At 43.2% G+C, this 27,976-nt stretch overlaps 1 protein-coding gene across 4 annotated transcripts in view; it reads right to left on the bottom strand.

The window, feature by feature from the left end:
- LOC117265132 (cell adhesion molecule DSCAM) overlaps positions 1-27,976 on the bottom strand; it is a 338,323-nt gene that overhangs the window by 141,591 nt on the left and 168,756 nt on the right. For 2 of the 4 annotated variants that reach the window (XM_033639553.2, XM_033639556.2), the window contains exons 5-11: positions 22,474-22,752; positions 21,929-22,204; positions 20,616-20,912; positions 18,032-18,307; positions 16,271-16,549; positions 15,017-15,136; positions 6,670-6,849 (exon numbers count right to left, since the gene is read on the bottom strand). In XM_033639553.2, the coding sequence (XP_033495444.1) occupies positions 6,670-6,849; positions 15,017-15,136; positions 16,271-16,549; positions 18,032-18,307; positions 20,616-20,912; positions 21,929-22,204; positions 22,474-22,752 (1,707 nt within the window). The other 2 variants (XM_033639558.2, XM_033639559.2) reach the window with 2 other exon arrangements.

Below are 27,976 nucleotides of genomic sequence, written 5' to 3'. Positions count from 1 at the left end.
CGTTGGTTGTTAGGTCGAGCAGCTGGATATGCCATCCAAAGAGAGCAGATAGCACGCTCACAAATAAAGTTAGTGTGACATAAAGTTAGTGTGAAGGATTTATGTGTATCTGCCCACTCAATTGTGACATTATTTTATGCATATGATATCAATTTTGTATCTTTACAGATACCATACAGATACCCCCCATTCAATTTAAAGCATAACTGATCGGAGTAAAGGCACGAGAGCAAATCTGGGTATATAAACGGGTGGTTTGTGCTGCGTTCTTCAGTTGGCAGTTACACCTAGAGTAAAGCTACTGAAGACCAGCAAAATCACTGTTTGTTTTCATTTATTCTTTCAGGTGGGTAAATATCACCTAAGCATCTTCAGATTTTATCAGTAGTCTACCCTTAATAGATAATTTGTTTATAGCCTATAGTTTGTATTGTGCTTCGTGATATTGTTTGAGGGAACTGTAATGTAAGGTAACTGCATACGAGTGGATGCAACCGTCACTAATGCTAGCGTAGTTCCTCAGGGATATAAGCTGTTATTACTTTAATTTTGACAATCTAACCTGTGACAACACATTAGCTAAGGCTGTAAGGACTGTAACTGTTGGTAGCTGTTGTTGATTTTGTTTAAATATGTTGACTTATAATTTTATGGGTTATTGTTTGTCGGACGATTGAGCTAAGCTATCTAACGCTAACGTCAGCTGGCACTTGTTGCCATAGCAACGGTAAACATTCACATACGGGCTAAGTGCATAGTGCAGAATCAAGCTTCATTGTAAATATAGTTAAGATACATTGTATTTAACACAGGATGTGGGATTTTAGTAGTTTGTAAACTTTTAGAAAAGAGCTATTTACCGTCGCTTTAATCTCTCAAGACAGATTCTGCAATTTACATTGTAGAATCTGTTGGTAGCCCTGTGTGAAAGACGACTACAGGGGGGGAGGGCGGGGCTTTGAGTTTGAACAATGCTGCGCTTTAGCCAATCACAATGGAGGGGGCGTGGCAGAGACGTGCAGGTGTCCCCAGGAAATGTGTACCTACAGAAACAGCAAGCTCAGCGTCCATACCGACCGCTCCACCCAAAACGCCATCTCATCAATGTGAAAACAAATATTTTTTCCAGCGGATGTCTTCGTTACAACATGATTGAGGAAACTGGAGTAGTTTCATGTTGTATCCGACAACGGGAGGCTTTTAACAGATGACGTCCTGATGTTAGCTTTGCTAACTGTCCCTGTCAGCTGCAGCTACTGCTGCTTTCTAGACATCGTGATTTCCCATAACTGAGTAAATACCACACATAGCAACACAAAACTGCTTTGCTAGCTCACTCATGTTGTAACTAAGATATCCGCTGGAATTTTTTTTTTATTCATGGACCGTTTATTGAGTTATTACCTTATTTTTATACAGTCTATGGTTATTACAGACACCGCTAACGGCTAACGTTAACAGCTAACGGTTAGCCCAGCTAATCTACGATAACCATGTTAATTACAAAACACACAGAAATAGTAACGTTTTTTCAATCATTGTGTTTATAGACTTAACAAACATCAGATTAGTCTACACGGTGATATAGTGATGTGAAAAATGTCATATATAGCTAAACTCCCTGGGGGCACCGCCGGAAGTTAAGGGTGTGAGCGATCGCCGAGGCTCCTGCACATCCATTAGTCGAAAAACTCCGGGCTGTGCCTCCAGAGGTAAAGGAAGAAAAAAAATATTTTTTTTCTTTGTTTTTTTACCAATGGATTTCCAGATTGCCATCGCTCTGACATCAAACAATGGAGACAGGTAATAAAATACTGCGGTTATCCTGTCTACACGCAACCGCTGGCACTAGAGTCTTCCAAAAACTTCACCTTGGACTCCAGTTTCAAAGAAATGCGGTTTCGGGGGCCCAAAAGTGCGGTTGCGTGTGGCCAAACAGCCAAATCACATAGAATAATACACGGTTTCAGAAGTACACAGGTCAGTGTGGACCAGGCCTAATAATAGCAAGAATGTTTTATTTGAAATGGTGCATGTAGATTGCTTTTGTTTAGCCAGGGAAGAACTATTCAACGGTGTAATGGTCAGTACCGTTGATGCCCCAGGGTGTAACAGTAATGCCAACTGTCGAGTGCTTCCAGTGGGAGAGAGGGAATCGTGGGTGTAGCCCGGTCTGTATGGAGCCACGTCAAACCCACCAATAGAAACTCTACTTGCAGCCATCAGTGTAGGCCCCGCCCATTAAGTGCAGTTGAACTTGCAAGCAAAACTTTAACTCGCAAGCAAAGAGGACTGATCTGCAAGCAAAAGTTTCTAACTCGCAAACAAAGAGGACTGATCTGTAAGCAAAACTTTTTAACTTGCAAGCAAAGAGGACTGATTTATAAGCAAAATGATCACATGTATTTACTTACAAACTTGATTTTTGATTGCAGTTCAAGAAATATGCTCTCAAAACAGTTTTATATGATTGCAACAAAAACACACAAAAATACCTCCACAGTATAGTCTTTGGTGAATAGAACCCATTGTGACGTCATGTGCTTTTAGGGGGTAGTGAAGTTGTGAGTGGTATAGGACACCCCCAAAGAAAAAAAAGAGAAGAATGGTAAATGGACCTGCATTTGTATAGTGCCTTTCTAGTCATCTAGTGACCACTCAAAGCGCTTTTTACACTATGAGTCACGTTCACCCATTCACACACACATTCATACACTGGTGGCTGAGGCTACCATACAAGGTGCCACCTGCTACTCAGTTTTAACACACTCACACATCGATGGGAGCAATTTGGGGTTCAGTATCTTGCTCAAGGATACTTCGACATGCAGCCTGGAGGAGCCCGGGATCGAACTGCTGATCTTTTGAGTGGTGGACGACACGCTCTACCTCTGAGCCACAGCCGCCCCTAACAACAAACCAACACAATTCATCTTGATTCTTCCACCTCACCAGTTAACAGTGGATTTCTAGTAAAATATGTAGGCCTAATTAGAAAAAAAGGCAAAGAAATGCATGGCTGAAAGAAAAGTATTGTTATCAGTCACACTTATTATAAGTAAAATAATACCATGAATGTGGTCACGTTGACATGATTTGATAAGGTCATAATAAACTGAAGGTGATGTATGGGGTCACGAAAGATCACATATTGCAAGACGTCATTATCAATATGGTGCCAGGATCTCATGGGGTCATCACAGACCATGTCTATATCTGGGAGGCAAAATCTGACTGGTTTAACTAAAAAAGGACAGCCAATAGTCAGCTGATTACGAATGAAGACAGAGAGGAGGGACACAGAGAGAAATGTGAATGAATGAGTTGTAAAAAAAGAAAGTTTTCCGGACTGAACTTATGCTAAGCTTCATGTGTAACTTAAAATTATTTATGGAAAGCTGACTGTAAGAATGCACTATATACACATCAAAAGTTTTAATATTGTAACCGTAGTACTATAAGCACAGACTGAGACTTCTATTGGACCCTTTGGCAAATACTCCTCCTACTTCTTTATAACCCAGACCACTGCAGCGGAGAAGTAGGCCCCAGCCAATCCAGCAGGTAAGCAATTAAACTGGGTGGAGCCATGGCCTAACCTTTCAGGGTGGTCAAAAGACACCCAGCACACCACATTTCCTAGGTTATAAAGGAGCACAGAGACATGTTACTGTATCATGCCCAAAGGGGAGTCAGATACAACACAAGTGACACCCAACCAAGGAGCCTGGCATGTCCAAGAGATAGATATGTATGAATGAACATGGCGTAGACCACGACACTGCTGTCCATATGTCCTCAACACTCAATCCACTGAACAAGGCCAATGACACTGCCACACTGCGTGTGGAGTGTGCATTGACCACAGCAGGAGGGTCCTGCCTGCCTACCTGTAGGCTTGGGAGAAGCACCCACAAAGCTATTTCACAAGACATTTCTTGGATAGGACCTTACTGGCCACGGCATCACCAAAATACACAAAGAGCTATATAGTCCTTTAATGGAGGCTGTTCACAACATAACATGCGAACGCACAAACTGGACAGAACAGATACAGTTTTGCCTCCCTGTTCCCCAAAAGGCATCTAAGATAAGATAAGATAAGATAAGATAAGATAAGATACTAACTGAATCTCACTGAATTACATCAACCTGGATGAATACCTTATGGTCTGGGAATAAAGGAGGGATTTTGTCTGAGAGAGGGCGCACTGTGGTCACCACAAAGCAGCAAGCAACAGGGGTGCACCAATAGGGCGGTTAGTTGACACACTCTCTTAGCTGATGTCATGGCAAGCATCAAAGCTGTTTTGAATGACAACACCTTTAGAGAGGAGCACGTAAGAGGCCCAGAGGGACCCTTAACTGGACGCATCACCCCATCCTCTGACCTCGTGCAAGAACCGCTGAAGGAGATGGTGGGCAAAAATGGGCTATTCCCAAAACCATCATGGCAGGAAGAGATGGCTACCGTGTACACTTTAATAGTGGCATGTAACAGCTCTCTATCCATCAAACACTGCAAAAAGGAAAAAAATAGAGCCAACAGCACATGACAGATCGGATCTAGCCTTCTTTTATCCACACCAGCATTGGAACCCCAACCACTTTTCCTTCTAACAGGCAGTGGTGGACCCCACATTCACTGCTTGGATGGTCTACACAACCTGCCCAGAGAGTCCAGCCCTCCTCAGCCTGTTCCTCTCAGGAGCCAAGACCCAGTGTGGGCAGTGTACCTATTGTACCTGTCTCCACAACTGTGAGATAGTTCAGAGCTGGGCTGCCACCATTGAGTCATTTCTGAATAAAACCGTGCAAAGTGAGGCAATCTGAATGACCAGCAACTGCTCATGACTCTCTCTCTAACAGGGAGGGATGAGACAGAGGGGAAGAAAGGAACAGAGCAGCTTAATTGGCCATGGCACATCCAGCCATGGGAGGGATTGTCTTGTGGCACCAGGGGAACCATAGCGACAATGGGTGTTGTGTCAGCTGGTGAACAGATTCACTTCCTCTGTCTTGAATGGAGTCCAGATCTGCCTCATTACCCCTGGGTGAAGTCTCTGCTTGTCTGGTAGGGGACCGTGCCTCAACATGAGCTCAGTACCTCTGTTTTTCAGTCCCGAAACATGAAGCACCTTTAGAAACAGCAGTGATGTGAGGCCCACAACCACAGGCTCTGCATCATCCTCAAAAGCGCAGCAGACAGAGTTCTACCCTGTCTGTTTATGTAGGCCGTGGCAACACAGTTGCCAGTCCTCACCAACACGTGCTGGAGCTTGATGTGTTGGACGACTGTTGGAGGCCATACAACACCTACTGCTCTCTGCAGTCAGGTCCCTCCTCACCCTGTCAGGGATGCATCCATGAACACACTGGCATAGGGGGTCACCTGTCCCAGAAGTGTTTCCTGCAACAGGTGTTGACAGGTGTCTCTGAATGTCCCCTACTGAGGGAAGAATGGTAACCAAGCATTGCTTGTGCTTTTTAGCATGCAAGCGAAGACTACAAAACCACCTCTGCAGGTGCTGCATTTGTAGTAGCCCCAGCAGTACCCTGGGGTGTGCTACTGCCATTACCCCAAGCGCTTGAATGACAGTTAACGCTGTCCCATCACAAAAATCCAGTTTGCTAACTGTTTGCCACAGGGCTGTCATCATGCATTCTGAGAGAGTGGCCCACAGGCTGTGTGTGTTGAACACAATGTCCAAGTACTCCACTCGTTGGTATGGTATAGGGCTGCTCTTCATCCAGTTAAGGTGTAAGATTAATTGGGCTGTGTAGAACATAGCCCATTTCCTTGGACTTGGCCATGATGATGAGGTCATGGGGATAAAAGAAGACCCTCATGCCACATCCACACATTTGCTGAAGTGCGAGATCACAGGGAATAGCCAAACAGCAGTCTGTTGTACTGGTAGGCTAATCTCTGGAAGGTGAAACATAAGAATTTCCTGTATTTCAGAGCCACAGTAACATCAAAGTATGTGTCTTTTAAGTCAACAGTTGTGACCAATTGCCTGGCTGGACCAGTTCCAGTAACTGCATTTTGCAGGCAATGCATCAGCTTAGGATGTGGAAATCCAAAATGGGTCTGCGCGAGGTCCTGGTGAACTCCCATGGAAGGCTGATATACAGGAGAGTGATGAGATGTCATCATCTACAGCGAGCATGACCAGAGGTGGCGGCGGAGTGTGGCAGTTGGAGCAGGGGCCTTGATGTCATTGATGTTGGGCTCCTGCTCACTCTTATGGCAACGAAGCATCAGGTCGAAACATTTGAAGTGATCCCACTTCTGCTGGCTTCTAAATTTCTTGATGCACCAGTTCTAGCCATGGAGGAAGCCACTTAGTGTGCAAATCACCATCGCTGAAGAGAAAAAAGGATGTCTGACAGCAAGAATCTGCCCACCTCAATACTGTTGGGTTCACACATATTTGGATAGGCATGTCCTGATTGGCTGCCTATGTTTATGCTTCTCTAAGTGTGCAAATGCATGCTCGTGATTAGAGGATTATTACCCAAAGAGTCCAGTACAGGGCGGAGCCTGTGTGATATAGAACTCTAAATACAGAGATAAATATTTTAATACACACATCACTATCAACAACACCTTAAATGCAAGTTTTAAATTCACAGTTTTTGGTAGTGTTTTCCCATGAGACTTACTTTTGACATTGAGATACATGGACTTGCTGACATCAGCTCCAACATCGTTGCTGACTCTACACAGGTAGAAGCCACTGTCTTCCTCCAGCACGTGCTTGATAAACAGAGAGCCATTCACCAGCACCTCAATCCGAAAGCCTGAGTTGAGGGCGATGGGTTTAAACTGAGGGACCCCAGCGCCTGTGGGAAGGGACAGAGTGAGTGTCAATCATAGTTAGATCAAAATGCAGGAGCACACATAGCTGATAGTCCAGATTTTTCTCCATTATCACAATGGAGTCTAAAAGTATAGAGCTACCTCAATCCCAATCACTGTAATTTGAACCCCACTACAGTATGTCTACTGTAGCTGGGGTACTGCATCAATTTTCTATGACCTTATCAGGTATGCCAACCCACCTAAAACAGGTCTGGTTTTAAGCATGAGGAAAAAGACACTGTGAGGGGTTATCAAGGAATAACAATGAAATGAGACCATTTAATGTTGACATACCTCTGCTCAAGAAGTTCAAATGCTACCTATCAATGAAAAGATCCTTCGTCAACACTACAGCTGGCCTTAAAGAGATAATGATTTGTGTTGGTGGTGGAACTCTGGTAATTGTACAAATGAGTTGCATTCAGACTCTCAGGATGCCAAGACCTGTTTTGGAAAAAAATGGACCCCATTCTTGTTCTGCATTAAAAACAGATAGTGACTGTGATTTTCTCTTGTATCACACTCAGCATGTGCACTCACTGTGCACCTATAAGACCCACAGTGGATAAATGTACATTTACAATTTACAGACTTGTAAACTGTATTTTACCACTACATATTATATATATACAAGAGGAAATAGCATATTCAACCCGTCAACTTTCTTGTTTATTTATCATATTTCCAATGCAGCCATTTACATTAAATTTACATCAAACATTAATATTAACTCAATAAAAAAGTGATGTGATGAAAAAAGTTATGTGCAATAATGTGGATTAACACAAAAAAGTATAAAGCATGCCAACAGAAATGTATTTTAGAATCGGTAGAGAAGCCTGTGTTTGCAGCACCAGCTTTTACGATGCTCCCTGTATGAAGAAACTAATGCTGCATTCTATTGGTAGCCGGAACCAGGATTGATATGGTTTCCTGTCCGGAAAGGTACAAAAGAACACCCGTTCTACCCGGAGGTCTCGTCATCAAACTCGGGCAAGGTCCAGGTAGACCGAGTCGGTAGAATTGACGTCATGACGAAGATGGCTGCGCACATTGTGAATGGTAAACAAAGTTATTTGTCCTCAATTTGTCCTCGTATATGCTGTTTAATTAAGCGTTTGTGTTGTAAAAATCATACAAGTACTTTGCAATGGCATTTCTGTTTCCACTGTTGATTTGTGTTGGAAAAAAAGTCTGTGCAAGCCCGTTGTAGCCTAAAGTCGTTTGAACCAGCAAAGTCTCCGTTGCTCAGCAACCATGCAAACAAAAACAAACTTACGGCGCGCCGCCATGTTTTCCGGACTGTTGCAATGAAACGCTTTCAGATCAGACGTGTCATACAGTCATATAAATCTGACAAGGAATGACCGGCCTGGATTGCCAACCGAATGCGGCATAATCTCTCACAGTGCTCATAATGGATTTTGGTCCATTCTTCCACAGACATTCTTTAAATCTAGAAGAATCTGATAGGCCCACTGGTGGATCTTGATCTTCAGCTTCCTCCACAGATGTTTCTCTTAGCTTTAAGTGTGGTGATTGACTAGGCCATTGCAACACATTTATTTTCTTCCTCTGAAACCATTTGAAAGTCTTCTTTGCAGTATGTTTTGGATAGTTGTCCTGCTGGAATGCATATCATCCTCACCGTCCTGATGGATGGCAACAGAGTGCTCTCAAGAAATTCATAGTACACGGCTCCATTCATCTCCCCTTTGATAATTTGGATTCTGTTGGTACAATGAGAAGAGAAACAGCCCAATACCATGGTGCTCCCACCTCCAAACTACTGTCGGTGTTGTAATATGTGCAGAATAGTGTTTTTACTTGTCTGCTCATGCTGATGGTCTCATGGTAATCTACAGGATTCTCCTAATGTCATGTAGCAAACTTAAAACAAGCTTTGGGGCAACACCGCAATGTGGCCTGTTTGAGAGAGAATTGGCTCTGCATATAACCTTAAAAATACCACACTGGAGGTGGGAGCATTATCTCCTCCGAGAATCGCCACCTTAACATGGTGGAGGGGTTTGCATGTCCTTGTGAACGTTGGAGCTGTGTTGTCCGGGGCTAATAGCCCCTGGTAGGGTCTCTCAAGGCAAAGTAGTCCCGGGGAAGGGACCAGACTAAGAGCGATTCAAAGACCTCGATGACACGGACTTTTTGGGAGATGAGCACATCACCCGATATGGGGACACCGGAGCCCCTCCTGGAGCCAGACCCGGGGGGAGAGCTCGACAGCGACCTTCTGGTGGCCGGGCCTAAGGTCATGGGGCCCAGTAAAACAGATTACATGGAGATGTCGCTCTGTGGGCCCACCACCTGCAGACACTGGGGGCAGGTGCATTGTGTGCCGGGTGGCAGGCAGGGTCGGGGCCCCTGCTGTGCTGATCCCTGGCGTCGCGGACTGGCTTTGGGAATGTGGAATGTGGGGATGGAGCCAGAGCTGGTTCGGGAGGTGGAGCGGTACCGACTAGATATAGTTGGGCTCACCTCCATGCACAGCACTGGTTCTGGACCCAAACTTCTGGAGAGGGGCTGGTCTCTCGCTTTTACTGGAGTTGCTCAGGGTGAGAGGCGCCGGGCGGGTGTGGGGATACTCACAAGCCCCCGGCTGAGTGCCGCCGTGTTGGGGTTCTGCCTGGAAAACGAGAGGTTCGCCTCAATGCAACTGTGGGTAGCAAAGAGAAGGTCTCTGACTGTTGTTTGTGCGCATGCACCGAACAGCAGTGTTGAGTAGCCGGCCTTCTTGGAGTCTCTTGAGAGCTTCCTGCAAGGGGTGCCAACTGGGGACTCCATAGTTCTCCTGGGGGACTTCAACTCTCACATGGACAATGACGGAGAAACCTGGAGGGGGTGATTGGGAGGAACGGCTTGCCTGATCTGAACCCAAGTGGTGTTTTGTTATTGGACTTCTGTGCGAGTCATGGACTGGCCATAACGAACACCATGTTCGAGCACAGGGAGTTCATAAGTGCACCTGGTACCAGAACACCCTAGGCCAAAGATCAATGATTGACCTTGTGGTTGCATCATCAGATCTGCGGTTGTGTGTAAGTAAGTAAGTAAGTAAGTAAATTTCATTTATATAGCACTTCTCACAGAGAGGACTCACAAACTGCTTCACAAGATAAAATACAAAAAATACAATAACAGAAACAATGCAAAATACACAAAAACAAATAAAAAGTAAAGTGCAGCGAAATACAGAGATGATACAATGGACAATTAATGGAACGCATGCCTAAACGTGTTTTTAACTGCTTTTTAAAAATGTCCACGGAAGAGGCCGCTCTCAGCTCATGAGGTAGTGCATTCCACCATTTCGGTGCAACAGCCTTAAAGGCTCTATCACCTTTCGTCTTTAATCTTGTGTGAGGGACAGTAAGTAGGTGGCCTTCAGCGGACCGCAGTGACCTGACAGGACAGTGAAAGGACACCAGATCCGTCAAGTATGCAGGTGCTTGACCATGGAGGGCTCTGTAAGTGATGGTTAGAATCTTGTGTTGGATCCTGAAATTAACAGGGAGCCAGTGCAAGGATGCCAGGACTGGAGTGATGTGAGTGAACTTATGAGATCTGGACAGAAGCCTGGTGGCAGCATTCTGGACTAGTTGGTGGTGGTCTAAAGAAGTTTTATTGAGACAGGTGAAAAGAGAATTACAGTAATCTAGACGTGAGGAAATAAAAGCATGGATGATCATTTCTAGCTCGGAATAAGTTAACATGGATCTGAGTTTGGAAATGTTTTTGAGGTGGAAAAAGCAGGAGCGAGTGACAATTTTGATGTGGTTATTGAAGAGCATGGCCTGATCAAATGTGACCCCAAGGTTTCTCAACTTGGGGCGCACATTTACACTGAGGGACCCTAAGCAGCTGGCCACTTTAGATGCTGAGGCGTCAGGTGCAATAATTAAAATCTCAGTTTTAGCTGCATTCAACTGAAGGGAGTTAGTAGCCATCCAGTCCTTAATTACATTCATACAATCGTACAGTGAGTCAATTCCATCGGTCCTATCAGGGTCAAAAGAAAAATATAACTGGAGGTCATCTGCATACATATGGTATGAGATACCTTCAAAATTGCTGATGACATCTCTGAGAGGGAGCATGTATAGCATAAAGAGGATAGGCCCAAGCACTTAACCTTGGGGCACCCCGCAAGAAAGGGGGGCAAACTCTGATTTATGAGGGCCAACAGCCACAGAAAAGGATCGATCAGACAGATAGGATTTAAACCAATGAAGGGCAGTCCCTGAGATGCCTACCCAGTCCCTCAGCCTGTCTAAAAGGATGTGGTGAGCAACAGTGTCAAAGGCTGCACTGAGATCAAGCAGAACCAGGATAGTGGATTTACTGGCATCGGAGGCCATCATGATGTCACTGGAGACCCTGAGAAGAGCAGTTTCTGAAATTTATCTAAGATATTGTAACTGTTCAACGCTGTCACTAACTGGTTTGTTAGAATTTCAGATACAAAGGGCAACTTGGAAATGGGCCGGTAGTTCCTAAGAACAGCGGGGTCCAGATTGGGCTTTTTGAGAAGTGGCTGAACAACCACTTGCTTGAAATGGGACGGGACACGACCAGAAACCAGTGAGCTATTGATTATGGAGAGCAGAGATGGACCAATAGTGCTGAAAACATTTTTCAGCAAAGTTGTGGGCAGGATATCCAGCGGACTAGAAGAGATATTCATAGTGCACACAAGACCTGCTAAGTCTTGTAAGGAGACAGGTGAGAAATTGTCAATAATTGACTGTTGTTTGGGAGGATCAGGAAGGGAGGAGGAGGAGGGTGTTATACTGTCCTTGACACTGGCAACCTTATTCACAAAAAACATTAAAAAATTGCTACAGTCCTCATCAGAGGACACAGGTAGAGCAGGCGGTTGCGCACCAGTAACGCTACCTATAGTGTCAAAAATGACCCTGGTATTTCTCTTGTTGGAGATGATGAGATTCTGATGAGGCTCTGGCCACCCTAACAGAATTGAATTCAGCTAACAGTTCTTTAAAATAAAGACAATGTACATGAAGCTTGGTTGATTTCCACAAGCGCTCAGCTCTCCGTGTCTTGGACACTCGGGTGAAGAGAGGAGCAGAGCTGTCATCTGATCACCACCTGGTGGTGAGTTGGATCAGATGGCGGGGGAGGCTGCCGGACAGATCTGGTAAACCCAGTTGGTAGTGAGAGTGAACTGGGAACGTCTGGCTGAGGCCCCTGTCCGTGGGGTCTTCAACTCCCACCTCCATAAGAATTTCTCCTGCATCCCGAGGGAGGTTGGGGACATGGAGTCTGAGTGGTCCATGTTCAAAGCCTCCATTGTGGAGGTGGCTGCTAGGAGGTGGTCAAAAGGTTGTCGATGCCTGTCGTGGCAGCATCTGAAGAACCCGCTGGTGCACACCAGCAGTGAGGGAGGCTGTCGGGCTGAAGAAGGAGGCCTTTCGGGTCTGGCTGGCCCAGGGGTCTCCTGAGGTAGCGGACGGGCACCGGTTGGCCACAAGGGCTGCAGCTGTGGCGGTTGCTGAAGCAAAAACCCGGGTGTGGGAGGAGTTCGGGGAGGCTATGGAGAAGGACTTTCGGTTGGCCTCAAGGAAGTTCTGGCAGACCGTTAGCCAACTCAGGAAGGGAAAGCTGTGCTCAGCAGAGAGGGAGAACTGCTGACCCAAACTAGGGACATCGTCGGGCGGTGGAAGGAGCACTTTGAAGACCTCCTGAACCTGGCCATCACGTCCACCATGAACAAGGCAGAGCCTGAAGACTCGGGGGAACTCTTGCCCATATCCCTGGCAGAGGTTGCTGAGATAGTTAAAAAGCTACCCAGTGGCAACACACTGGGTGTGGATGAGATTAGCCCTGAGACGCTGAAGGCTCTGGACACTGTTAGGGTGTCTTGGCTGGCACGCCTTTTCAGTGTCGCGTGGAGGTTGGGTACAGTGCCTGCAGTGGCAGACTGGGGTGGTGGTCCCCATCTTCCAAAAAGGGAACCGGAGGGTGTGCTCTAACTATCGGGGTATCAAACTGCTCAGCTTCCCGGGTAAAGTTTACTCCAGGGTGCTTGAAAGGAGGCTCCGACCGATTGACGAACCTCAGATTCAGGAGGAGCAATGCGGATTCCGTCCTGGCTGTGGAACAGTGGACCAGGTCTTAACCCTTGTGAGGCTGCTGGAGGGGTCATGGGAGTATGCCCATCCAGTCTACATGTGCTTTGTGGACTTGGAGAAGGCTTATAACCGCGCCCCTTGGGTGGTCTTGTGGGGGGTAGTGTGGGAGTAGAGGGTGCCAGGCTCGCTGCTACGAGCCATCCGGTCCCTGTATGACCAAAGTGAGAGCTGTGTCTGCATACAGTACTTGGTGTAAAGTCAAACACGTTCTCGTGGGTGTTGGCCTCCACTAAGGTTGTCCCTTGTCATCAATCCTGTTTGTGATTTTTATGGACAGGATCTCGAGGTGCAGCCGGGGGGAGGAAGGGGTCTGGGTTGGGGACCTCATCTCTGCTTTTCGCAGATTGTGTGGTTCTGTTGGCTCCATCACACCGTGACCTCCAGCATGCACTGGGGCAGTTAACAACCAAGTGTGAAGCAGTTGAGATGTGAGTCAGCACCTCCAAGTCTGAGGGCATGGTTCTCTGCCGGAAACCGGTGGATTGCCCTCTCCGGGTTTGGGGAAGTTACTGCCTCAAGTAAGGGAGATTAAGTATCTTGGGGTCTTGTTCACGAGTGAGAGTTGAATGGAGCATGAAATGGATCAGCGGGTTGGTGCGGCTTCTGCAGTGATGCGGGCGCTTCACCAGTCCATCGTGGTGAAGAGGGAGCAGAGCCGGAAGGCAATCTTTCGATTTACTGGTCCATCTACATCCCAACCCTCACCTATGGTCATGAGCTCTGGGTAGTGACCGAAAGATTGAGATCTCAGATACAAGTGGCGGAAATAAGTTTCCTCCGTGGGGTGGCTGGGCTCAGCCTTAGAGATAGGGTGAGTAGCTCGGAGTAGAGCCGCTGCTCCTTTGCATCGAAAGGGGTCAGTTGAGGTGGTTCAGGCATCTGACTAGGATGTCTCAGGGGCACCTCCTGCTGGAGGTATCCCAGGCACTGGTAGGAGGTGCCAAGGTAGACCCAGAACAAGCTGGAGGGATTTCATATCTCGTCTGCCCTGGGAATGCCTTGGGGTCCCCCAGGAGGAGCTGGAAAGAGTTGCTGGAGAGAGGGATGCCTGGGGTGCTTTGCTCGGCCTGCTGCCCCCGCGACCCAGCCCCGGATAAGTGGATGAAAATGGATGGATGGACGGAAGCATTATGGTATGAGGCTGTTTCCCTTTTCATGGTACCAGCAGAATCCAAATCATCAAAGGGAAGATTAATGGAGCCATGTACTAGGAATTTCTTGACCAGAATCTTTTGCCATTGACTATGAGAATGAGATACAGGGGAAATCTTCCTGCAGGACATCGATCCAGAACATACCGCAAAGGAGACTCTTGACTGGTTCCAGGGGAAGAAAATGAAGGTGTTGGAATGGCCCAGTCAGTCACCAGACTTAAACCTAATAGAACACTTGTAGAGGAAGCTGAAGATCAAGATTCACCATCAGTCATATATCATAATAAGTAAGCAATGTAATAACTGACAAAAATAAAAGCAATAGATTTTCACATCAATACAGATCCTTTTTGTTTTCAAGAGTCACTTTTATTGTGTCCAGCCAGGATGGGATCATGTAAGTTTAGTAGTAACATAATCTCCCACCAATTTCCTACTTCCAGAGAAATGAAAAGCTCTTCCTTGAACTGCTGCTGTTTCTCATCTCATTGTGCTTGTTTGGACTTGAGGTGGATGTCATTATGCATTCAACCTCATGGCTGTGGACATTATGCTTGCTCTGTTGGTATTCAGGGAAAGATGATCTATCATAGAAAATAAGCTTGCCACAGGACAAAAAAATCTTAGCATACAGATCATCTCAGCATGACTGTCAAAAGAAAAGAAAGGCAAATTATTGAGTTAAAAGTCGTCAAAGTCTTTGAAATGTCTAACACTTTAATCAGACCCGAAAGAGACAGTTGTGTGTTGCCACAAGGATGTAATATTTGTATTTATATGGGGTAAATATACATGTTATTCATGTTTGTGTCACGCTGTGCGATTACCTTTAGAGTACTCCCACTGGATGGTAGGAACAGGATAGCCCTCAGCTGAGCAGTTTAGTATCACTGCCTTTCCATAGATGCCATCCTGGTCCTTAGGTTGCACCACAAATTTGGGAGGAACTACAAGTCAAGTAGCCATTAGTCAACACTAATTTATCTAAAAAACAAATATATCTACAGATCACCAGTGTTGGGGGTAACATGTTACAAATGTAATGTGTTACAGTGATAACTGGTTTGTTTTTTCTTTATCTCGATGATCGGCATATCTGGCTGATGTTAGTGCAACTGCAACTGCAGAGCAATGCTGGCACACTGTCCCATTCTTATGCATAACTCTCTCTGGTGCTGTTGTAGCTGACCAGCTTCAGTGTATTAATTTGCGCTCGTCATAGTGACTTAATCACACACCCTTCTGTTTGTTTTGCCAACCTCAATATTTGTTTATCATGTTTGATATCATAGGCCAACGAATATTTATCCATGTGTCATAATTATCAGACTTTGATCCTCTGCCTGACCCTCCCTGTGTCCAAGGCAATTTATTAAGTTCATTATTATCATGATTTTAATACAAAGTGGTAACCACTGTATGTGAATGCATGAATGAGTCAGACCTGCTCAGCACTGGATTTGAAATGAACTGTAATAAACTGGAGCTTCTGTGCCTTGATTGCCTGCTGTGAACAACATGACCCTCATCCATTTAAAATAAAAATTAGTTCTTCTGAGCTCATTTTGGTAAAAGTAATGCAAAGGTAGTGTAATAAGTAAGTTATTACTCTACACAGAGAATAATATTGTAAAGTAACTTATTACTTTTAAATTAGGGTAACTAGTAATATGTAATACATTACATTTTGAGAGTAACTTGCCCAACACTGCTGATCACTAACAGCTCACTGTTGAAGAAATATCTCAAGGTCTTTCAACAACTGATCTGAAGTCTGAGGAGCATACATTTGGCTCATGGCATTTTTCATTGTATTCAGGGAGAGAGATCAAGGACCAACTTACCTTACAGATAAGAGTTGGGTAAATAACTTCTAGTCATTTAAAGACCTGGTACTGACACTCTGCACTATATTATCTGTCACCACCATTCACTCCCTTTGTCCCTAAAACTTTTAATGGCAGATGACACAAGACACAAGGATCTCTGCTTGTATCTTACAGTATGCTTCAGTGGAATCATACCTTTTCTTTTCTCCTCAACACCACCACCCCGCCCACACCTATCTCCCCCCTCCTCACCTCGGACTATGAGCTGGCTCTGGTGCTCTACAGCTGCAGCTTGGTTGCGTGCTATGCAGGTGTAGTTGCCATTGTGCATTAGTGTGAGGTTGGAGATACGCAGTGAGCTGGTGAAGTCTATGTTGTCTATGGTGACACCCAAGCTGGCTGGGATTGGCTGACCATCCTTCTGCCAGGTGATGAAGACGGGCTGGTCACCAGACATTACCACGCAGGGGATGAAGACTCGCTGGCCAATGGAAAACCGAGGGAACTCAAATGGGTGGATGGTAGGTGGAACTGTTGATGAGACATTCAAATTCATTGCCTGACACAATTTGGTAAGACTGTGTTATATTTCTTACAGCTGAACCATTTGGATGATTAAACATAACAGACATAAACATGGGCATCATGGTTAAGTTCTAGTACTATTGTATTATTAGAAGATAATTAAAAAGTAATCCAGCTGTTCATCTAATTATAAATACATTATGCTTAAAATGTAGCTTGTCACACAATTAGAAAAATAAATTATGTACAGAAATCAAAAAATGTTGATGCATCAAGATGCATTAATGATCATTTTATCATTGCATCGTAGCAGCCTAATTTGGAATCAAATCAAACTGTGAGGTGCTCAGAGGTTACCACCCTTAATATATACGTACCTATGCATATGATGCTGAGCTACTTTATGAAGCACACCCAGAGTGACTCAGTAGTCACATTTCTCTCTGTATTAACTTGTTCCTAGTATTAAAACATTATGCTGTAATTTTGCAGGAATGAGGTTTTTTTATTGCCTCTACCCACATAATGTGGAGCAGCTGAATTCTCACTCAAAAACCATGCATATAACATTCTCTCTCACTGTCTTTTGCTCTCTGGGGACACTGTAGCCATCGTGAGAACCAGATGCTTTGGAAAATTAATGATTTAAAATAACATTGAAATAAGCTGCACTTCAGCGCTCATTTAATTCACAACAAAATAGGCATAATAGGCTCCTGGGGATTCCCTCTCAGCAGCGGTGGAATGCTAAGCAGCCTAGAAGCAAATTAGTCGAGGTGGAATGGCAGCATAGCTTTGTCTACGCTGTGTGATTTCCCTCCCTCCTTGCACACTTGTTAGCACGTCAAGACCTGCCAAAGAGAAAGATGGGGGGGGGCATCCGACATCTTCTATTATGCAGCGTCATTGAAGAAAGAAAGCAATCTGAGGTTATCATCATCTGGCTCAGATCAACACAGCTGCATATTCAGATGAGTCTCAGATTAGCTGGCTGGGATGATGGAGATGGTGCTTTGCTATCAGTGATGCGAGTGTGCTTTTTTTACAAGTTGTTGTATACAAATATCCATCTGTATATCTGTGTTTTCTGTGATAAGGAAAGGTAGATACTAATGTGATGCTTTAATGTATCTTTTAAATGCTATGAACATCATCCATACACCAGATGGAAAAACAGACTGATGCAGACTGACAAAGTGATTCCATTTCAGTATTCACAGACTAAGAGATTAATGATGGAGTACTCATGAATGTACTCTGCAGATACTGGGGTATGACACAATGTGTATGCATATCTCAATCAAATGGCTTAAGATGCTTACTTGACACTTCAGATAGACAATAATCCCGATAGAGTACCAAACATTACACACAGCTACAGCACATACTGTAAATCTTACGCTATTTTTCTAAATATAAAGTCCAGGCTTATTTTCTAGGGCTGAGTCATGAACTGTAACTGAAGACAGATTAGATTGAGGTTCATACCTTTCACAGTAACATAGACGCTCTGGTGGGTGGAGAGCTGAGGCTGCACAAGCACATTGCAGGTGTATTCTCCTTCATCCACATCTTTCTGCACATCAAACAGCTTTAGGGTGCCGTTGTTCTCAAAGGCCCGCTGGCGGTGATTGTATGGCAGCAAATTGGAGTCCTTATACCACTTGATGGAGTAGTATGGGTAGCCAATGACACGGCAGTGGATGTACATGTCCCGCCCAGCGATGGCAGTGAGGTTTTTCATTGGTCTGATGCTGGCAGGCCCTTAAGGGACACATTGGAGAGACAACTCTCTTAAAATGATTTTGAGGCAGGGGGTTGGTGGTAGTATAAAAGATAGCTGTGCTTTGTTCTGTGTGTTTTCAAGACACCACAAACATGCCTTTTACATGCCATGATTCATTCTGATGGTAAGGAATTAAAACATTGCCAAGTTTTATTTAGGAGTCTCAGACTAAGATATCCTTGTGGTAAGTCAAAGAAAGGGAAACCAGGCTCAGAATCATTACTCGTGGACCCATTCTGGTCTGTTTTCCTCCATATCAAATGTGCTTTTTGACGAGTCAGAACCAGGGTCTCGTGTACCATCTATTTGAGCCTGTAGTGAATAGGCTCATTCGAGATGAACTGTGCTTGCCTGGAAAGTAGACGAGATCAGGCGGCTGCAGCAGGGGGCAGTGACAAAAAACTGTGGTCAAGTCAGACAGTTTCCCGACAGTTTCCAGCAGCCTTCAGTCCATGCAGGAAGTCACATCCTGTCTGTTATGATGTTGATTTATTAAAATATTGTCAGACTTATATATCAGTTTGTTTTCAGTCTCCAGTTATTTTAATTATGATAGATTAATTTATTAAAATTCTTTACAGGCGATCTATAATTTATGTTCATGGTTCAACCTCCATTTCACATGAATTTTAATGTAAATCACCATCATATCAGTTTGCTGCTGCAGAGCAGACCTGTCCCCTCAACTTGGCTAAATGAATTGTGTCTGACTATAAGGTTAATATTTCCAGTGGAAAAAATACGAGACAACAGCTTTTATTAAGATCAGTCAGGTATAGTCAGGGCTTCACATCTCTACAGATGTTATTTTAAGAATCCTCACATCCCACTGACCACAAGTTTCTGTGTTGCTAAACACCTCAATAATTAAAACAGTCCAATGTTAATATACAGTAGACTACATATAGTTTATGATGAATGTATTTAGTCTCTGACGACTAAACTTCACCATCAGTCACATAACATTCTGTTAACAGAATAAGCCTTCAATTCAGACAAATAAAATGCAAATCTCTGAAATTAAACAAAAATTAAAAGTTTATCTAAAACGTCATCTTGTTGAGTCAACATCTAAACCAATCAGCTGTTAGATTGGGTGAGAGCCAGTTGGTGGAGAGCAACTGCAGCGCCTGGCTCTAAAAACTGCGGCTGCCTCACTATCGCTAGATTATCATTGTCCACTTTTGTAATACGTCAGAGCAAGTCGGGATGAAGTCGGACACAAAACTAACCGGCATGCATTGTGTGGCTATCGCCGGTGATCAAATCTGGCTCATCTCGAACGAGCCTACCATTACTGTGCGCTCCCACCTCTTTGGTGCCAGATGTGATTGCCTCTGACAAGCATTTGAGTGGAATGTTCCATTTCTCCACTCACAAAGCTATTATTAAAACCATTACTCATGTTGTCAGCTTTTGCACACACTTGTGAAAAACCAACAGAATAACCAATAGGCTTCCATAGCTTTGTGTCTCTCAGGGAAATTGACTGTTGAGCTTCTTTTTAAAGCACTATAGAAAACAGTTTAACTAGGCTCTGTAGTGTACTTTGAGCACAAGCATATCCTGAGTTGCTACTCTCTTTAGCTCGATTAAGGAGCCAACGATGTGAGAAACAGTCATTACACTTTCTCTGCAATGGCACCTGTGGAGATTTATCTTCATCGCTTGGCTGCATTCAGCATCCGTGGACCTTCACTGAAGGACTTGAGAATCGCCCTATTTAGCCTTACAACATGCAAGAATGAACACAATCAAATTAAACCGATCAGTGTACTGAAAGTACCCTTCCCTCTCTGCAACAGAGAAATACTAATAGCCTTGCACCAAGCACAGCACTATTACCGCTATATGACATCAGCAACCCAGCCAACCAATTCCCTGTAGAGAGCAGATAGCACTACAGTCATACACTGGAGCTAACAGTAAATCACCTGAATGGCGTCCCAATATGACGCTATCAGCAGGGCCTGGGTAGGAAGCAGGGTATTAGAAAAGTTAATGTGGACACCAGTTACTGATTATAAGATGGCCCATACAGGAGGCTGTAGAATTATCTGTCATAGCAAGAGAAAACAGATATCAAGTTTTTAAACACGAGAGAGACTAGCAACACCTAATGACTTAAACTAAAAATCAGTTCCAAACTGAGTCAGGCATTCTTTTAACATCTGCACATCCAGGCACTTTAAATGTAGCCAATTCAAAAGGTTTAAAACAGAATAGATCAGGACATGTTCATGTGTATATGTGATGGTGTGTTGGAAGAGTTGATCTGACAAGCACCTCTTACGTTTATTCGCGCCTGGTAGGAAACTGTCCCAGCCGAATTGTTGCAGATGCAGCGATACACCCCTCCATCAGGTACTTGGGTCTGGCTGATGTTGAGGTGGCTGACCACATGACCCTCAGTGTTGGTGTAGTAGGAGATTCGGTGGCGGCTGTCCCTTATCACCGGTTCGTCATCCAGAGTCCATGTTACACGCGGTTCTGGTGTGCCCTTCACAGTGCATGACAGCGACACAAATTCATTGATGTTGTAGACCTTCTCACTGAATGAAGCCAGAATCTTGGGGGTGCCATCTGGACAGTGGAGAGAGATACACATGGCAATGTTCGTTTAATTACTACACACTAATTATTGTTAAAATAAATAAATGACTGTAGTCTTGCAATATTATGACTTTATTCTCGTGAAATTACGACTTGATTCTCATAGACCTATGACTGTATTCTTGTAATATTATGACTTTATTCTCATAGATTTACGACTGTACTGTATTCTTGTAATATTTCAGCTTTATTCTCGTAGATTTACAACTTTATTCTCATAATATTATAACTTTATTCTTGTAGATTTACAACTTCATTCTCATAGATTTATGACTTTATTCTTCTAGATTTACAACTTTATCCCCATAATATTATAACTTATTCTTGTAGATTTACAACTTCACTCTCTTCATATTAAAACTTTATCCTGGTAGATTTATTTATTTATTTACTTTATTCTCGTAGATTCATGACTGTTTTCTTGTAATATTATGCCTTTATTCTCATGGATTTACGACTTTATTCTTGAAATAGTATGACATTATTATATAGATTTACAACTTTACAACTTTGAACTCCTAATGTTATGACTTTATTCTGGTAGATTTACAACCTTATTTTTGTAGGTTTACAACTTTACTCTTGAAATCTCAGTTGTTTTTTCTTAATTCTTTACCATGGCCCTAATCCTCATTCATAAAAAGTAGAATTTAAATGGAGAGCAGATTATTTCAGCTAATTTCTTTGGCTCCACATCATTGATTATCAATACTCTACTTACACTGGTGTCATCATGAAAGACCAACACTGCAACATTCCAGCTTGTTTAACAGTATGCAAGTCTCTTTCACAAAATCTAATAAAGTTAAACTGTACTACATCACACAACACATTCTGGATTTGAACATGAACACACATACACAGTACACAGTTTGGATGTTTTTAATGTGTATATACACAAATACCTATACACGTAACACAAAGAGATCTTTCATGTAATGTGCTTCCTCCCACACATCTCCAGTAAGATTAATGTGAATTCTGACCTTCTAGTATGACTTGAACAAAGTCCTGGGCAGACATCTTCCCATGTCTGGCAAAACACTGATAGGCTCCTCCGTCGCTCTTGGCCATACCAGCCATCACCAGGTTCTCCCTGTTTTGGCCTGTCATGCGAACGCTGTTACTGGGGTAGATGAGCTCTCCGTTGCGGTACCATGACAACTGGTACTCCTCTGAGCCAGTTACACTGCAAGACAGTGAAACCTGGCTTCCCACGCTGCCCTTCACCTTCCGTGGGCTAACCACGACCTTCAGGGGCTCTGTAGGTTAGGGAGGTAAAAGTTCAGCTGTTTTAAAAGTAGCTTCTGTTAAACAGAAGATTTGAATATTTGGTTTTAATTGTTTCTTGTAGTTTTACCAAGGCATCATTATTATTTTACATGAGAAAAATTAAAAATGCTACATGTAGCACCAAAAACATTTGAACATTTGCAGCATCTTTAGATTCATAGCTCACCTCTGTTTTGAGGCATTATACCACTGATAAAACTCCATCCCAGTGACTTACCACCAGCCCATGGGCACTGACCTTTTACCTGCAGCCTGCCAACCACCTCAGCATTGCCGTAGCCATTCCACACCTCACACACATATGTCCCTGTGTCGCTGGGCTGGGCTCTCTCTATCAGCAGGCCTGTCACACTCTGTCTGAAGCGAGTGTCTGGCTCCAGCGGCCGGTTGTCCTTTAGCCAGCGGTATTTGGGTGCAGGGTGACCGGAGGCCTTGCAGGTCAACTCCACTCGATGAGATGCCATCACCTCACGACGCTCAAAGCTGTCCAAGATGTGGGGTGCTGAGTTGGTGGGATCTGCATGGAGGAAATGTGATACAGGGTGTTAAAACTGAGATGACTGTGTGTTTTTATTTAATCCCATAATACTGTACTGTGTGTCTAATGCTTCATGGTTATCAAGGTGGCTGATTGGGTAAAGGGCACACACTCTAGCCGAATTGTTAGTTTCCAACATGTGTTTTGTCAGTGGACTTTCATGTGTACATATTACACACCAAGTATCCTCCTGCATCTGCTGTTGAAATTGCAGGACACCAATGCTGGGATGTCAACAAAATCACACGGTTAGGTTTAGAAAAATGCATCATGGTTTGGCACTACATTCATATGGGAAGCAAACACCAAGCTCCCGATAAAAAGTCCAGGGTTTGTTGGACCCAACCACCACCCCACCCGCCTGCTCCAAAGGGGCTTTCTACCACCTTGTATTGCATCCTTACTGCAGTAACAATTCATGACATGAAATTTTATTGTAGTCTGCGAAAATGACCCAGATTGTCAAAATGACAAACTTTATGTTCACTTGACACAAAAACTCATTCCTTGTGAGCTTGACAAAAAAATTCATGTTAAGTCAACAATTTTTGAGTTTTGAGTTAATTTGACTGAAATTTATGAAGCCGATTTTGCCTAATTAGCAATAAACAATAAACAGTACTATCATTGTGCACCTCACATTTTGTGGCATGGCTAAATGGGTGGAGTTTCCCATCATGCCATGAGACAATGTATTTAAAGGCATAAGCCGAAGAAAACGGTGTTTAAATGTGTTCTAAATTACTCATGTTACCCATTACACACTGATTAATGATTATGTATTTCCCAATGGTTCTAATAGATTACAGTTAATGTTGTGTTAAAAGACATTTTGCACCATGAGTTATGTCATATCCACAGTTAATGACCTCCCACCTGTGTGGATATTAGAATGTTAAACATAAAGCTGCATTAAGGTGAAAAAAAGAGTACTTCCTGATTCAGAATTCATCTCTGTGCCTTATTCTACAAATTGAGAACCTGAACTTACAATATACAATATATTTTTGTATAGCTTGTACTCAATGTTTTTATGTTCATACGACATAGAATTAAATGCTCAAACAACAAAAAGTAATATTAATCTGACATAAAATTCCTGTCAGACAAGGGTCATGTGACACATTTATTTTGTGTCTGCTATACTCAAAACTTTAATGTTACTGTATTGTACTAAACTTTATAAACTAAAAGTTTTGAGTGTAAGCTGTTTCCAAGAAAATTTTGTCTAGTGAGCGATTTAGGGTTTACAGTGTTGCAGTGTTCAAACAACAGGTGCCTTGTGGCCACAATATGAGCTGATGCCACCCCTTTATGTAGCATACTGCTGCCACATCTGCCATCTGGCCAACCAGTGGCATATCATAACACCATGAAAGGTTCCATCCAGCTGCGTTGCAAACCACTGCTCCCCAGCAGCGTATCATACCACTGTGAAAGGTAGCCTTTAGTGTTGGTGTCTGACGCCGAAATCACTGACATAGCGGCGGTATTTGACAACACCAGAGTGAGAATTGGATGGAGTTTCAATGTGGCTTATGATCAGGTATAGTATCCCCAGAATTTATGGAGAGCTAAAAGTCCTGCTGAAAAGACTGTCATTTTGACCAAAATCCTTATTTTCACTTACACAATGTCCTTACTTGAAAGCAGAGGTGTACCGGGACGCCATTAACTGTATCTGTATCTTTATCTGTCCAACCAACACAATAATCTGTCATTGATAGGATGTCTAAAGCTTGGGACTGTTAATTAGCCTGATATGGTTGTGTTGCTTTGATTTAGCAAAAGCTGAACATCACAATTTGGATGGAACATTTGTGTTAACTTTATTTTCATGGAGTCTAACATTAGCTAGTGTGATACTTGTTATTTAAATTTTCACTTGTGTTAGTGCTCTGGGAAGATTTGTTTAGCATCACAAATGCCAACATTTTGCCGATGAATACAACAAAAGTTAAGCTCCTCAGCCAGAGTGCCAGCTACCTGCAAGTGCAACCTGTTGAGCTCTCATTATATTATGAAGCGGAACTCTCGGGGTGGCTACTTTCATTTCATTTAATATGGCACCACCTGAATACACACTATGATGATCACTGGTATGAGACAAAAACTGACTTGAACACTAGACCTTGTCCCCACAGCATTCAGGCAGCCTCACGCAGTAGATTCGGACCATGCCAAAATAACTAATGCCATGGAGTGTTTATGGCTGTGTGGTCACAGTGCTTGAGCCCCAATACAATGTGCTTTAGTCAGTCCCTGTGCCTGCTCTGTATAAATGAGCACAAGCTGCAGTTCAGGAATGAAAGGTCAGAGCCTATATCATTGTATTTAGTGACAATATGCCAGTGTTTGAGAGCCTTAACTCTTACAGTAATAATAATAATGGTCAATGGGCAACCACAGACTGTTTACATTAAATGGAAGAAATGTACACAATTAGCTAAAATGGGCCAATGTCACTTATGATGTCGTTAAAGACAACCCTTGTTATAGTAGCCTAAATAAGGGCCTGAGAAAGGGGCCAATGCACAGCTCACTAAAAAAGTCATGAGCTGAAATAAAATGTCCTTGTGACAGTTTTTTCTTTGAATTGTAGTGGTGGTGAAATCAATTTATAAATGTAATATCTAAGCCCTGTCTTTTAATTGACCAAACAGCACTTGCGTTAGCTGTGAAGAGCAAAAACTAGTTAGTTTTAACATGCTGCAATGTAGTACAGTGTACGTTCTTGCAATTCTGGACCCGGCTTTGCATTCTCTTAACTTTTTTTTTCTTTTTTTCTTTAAGTGTACTAAACTGATGTCCCTTCTATACTTAAATTTAAGGTCTAGTGTGTAGGATTTAGGGGGATATGCCTATGGATATTATATTATATTATATTATACAACAGTTAGTTCCGGCTTGCAATCTGATTGGTCGAGAGACAGTAAAACCGTGACGATATTGGAGTACAACATCACGGTTATTTCACTGTGTATGTATCACTCCGCCTCACAGCTGACTGCAATCAACAATAAAATCAAAACTGACAGTTAGTGTCAGTTAGGTCAGCAGTTGCGTTGCATCCCTGGAAAAGTATTTAAACAAACTTCCACTAGATGCAAATGCCCTTTATCTGAAGCCCAGGATGACAGCAGCTCACACAGACAATATCTGGTACACTAAAGCTCCGCTGGGAATAAACTCATTCGCACAGATGCTGCCAAAGATGTGTAAAGAGGCGGGGACAACAGCTGTCTACACCAATCACAGCCTCAGGGCAACTGCCATACAGAAGCTGTCAGATGGGGGTCTTGAAGCTAGGGAGATCATGACAGTGAGTGGGCACAGGTATGATGTTGTTTTAACGTAGCCTATGTGTAAAGTTAGTCTTCTAATTAGGAGTCAGGCCCTAAAATATACCTTTTGTCTTGCAGGTCTGAGAGCTTGTTAAAAAGCTACTGGAAGCCATCCATGGAGAGCAGAAAACGACGGAGCAACATACTGTCAGATCAGAAGGCAGAGTCAGCTGTGCCTGTGAAGCAACAGTCCACCATGCAGTCACCAGAGACTTATTTCACCAGCTGCACAATTAATGTTAATGTGCAGATAAATGTGTATAAAGAGTAAGTGCCTGGCGCACCATGTCTGCGTTATATAGCAACGGTGACAGCGGAGTCCCGAGGGAACTATTTTTGTTGGCAGAAGACAAATAAAATGCTTAAATTATCTATTTTGTCCTCATTTGTCAACATTTCTTAATCAGCCTTGCTTATTTAACTGTTGAACTGTTGTATAAAAGCAATATCACACTCGAGCTTGTGATGTTATACTCGTATATCGTCATGGCTGTGATTTGGTGATAGGCACGAGGCCGCAGGCCCCCATCAGGGGAATAGAACCCTGACGCGCTGTCGGGAGTTATTTTCCCAGTATTCACCGGCTCATTATACATTATCCCTTACTTACTTACTTATATTATATTATATACAGGCTTTCTAAACTCTCCAGATTCTGGATTATAAGTAAATAGACAATGAAAGGCCACAAGGAGGGTCAAATGTTTATTACCCTGCCACTGAGCTTACCCTGTCTGGGTGGCAAAAGGGGGTAAAAAGTTCACTTGAGATCCTTCAAGGCTCCGGATGTCATTAACGTCTCAAAAGGATTCAGCCTGAGGCTTCACGGTGATTAACAACCTGGCAAGGTTCTTAAGACAATGCTTTCTAAGTACATCCCATGATGTCCCATCACACCACCCTGGGGAGTCACACCATCTCATTCACAACGGAGTGAAGAGGAGACTGAACAGACGTTAATGTCACAAATTAAATATGCGTTCCTGAACAGACATACCAAGTCTCTGTCTCTTAGAAGTGAAATTCTACATTTGTTTCCTTTTTGTTTCCTTCTTTATGTCCTAACCTTTTACATGTGCATAATCCATGTTTGGTAGCTGACTGATATTTTTCCTTTAATCCTGTAAAACAAAAATTAATGAGTTGTAAATTCTTTTTTTTTTTAATCCCTCATTTAACATGGAGCCATCCTGCCATCTTGTGACGGAGTTAGGGAGAGTTCCCCTAAGGAATTCTGTATTATATTTATAATTAAAATATAGTTGGGTTTTCAACCTGTTTTTATGAATAGGCTATGTGTTTCCTCATTTTGTTTTTTTCATTATATATTGTAACTATAGGTTAGTCTAGAGTGTGTGTATTTGAAGCAGTTTATATGTGTACTCCACTGATATACGCGATATAATAACTGTATTAATTTTGACTGGATGTTAAGAACTGATTTTGACCATAATGGTAAGAGTATGGGTCTATCGCGCTTAACATGTTAAAGTATATGATCTCCTATAATAAAAAGCATTAAGTTTCCCCCAAAATAAAATAATAAGCTATTAACAACTAAAAGACCGCCTTAACAAACTTGCCCACTTTGGCCAGATAAAAACAAGTGAACACAGCGCATCTCTCTCTTTCTCTTTTCGTCTCTTACTCTCTCCTACGTCCTCTTCCTTACTCTACCATCTTTTTTTTCCGCCTCTTTCCTTTTTTGTCTACTTGCTTTTGCTATATCTTATGTTTTAGCCAGTTACGGTGCCTGCGTAACTCTTGCTTGCTCACGATCAAAGTTATTTTGAACTTTTAAATTTTGCTCATCCATTTCTTTTTTTATCTCCAGTACCTTGAATAACATTATACTTGAA

Source organism: Epinephelus lanceolatus, chromosome 11 (assembly GCF_041903045.1).
Source record: "Epinephelus lanceolatus isolate andai-2023 chromosome 11, ASM4190304v1, whole genome shotgun sequence".
NCBI lineage: Eukaryota > Metazoa > Chordata > Actinopteri > Perciformes > Serranidae > Epinephelus > Epinephelus lanceolatus.
This window is presented reverse-complemented; position numbering and strand designations above follow the sequence as displayed.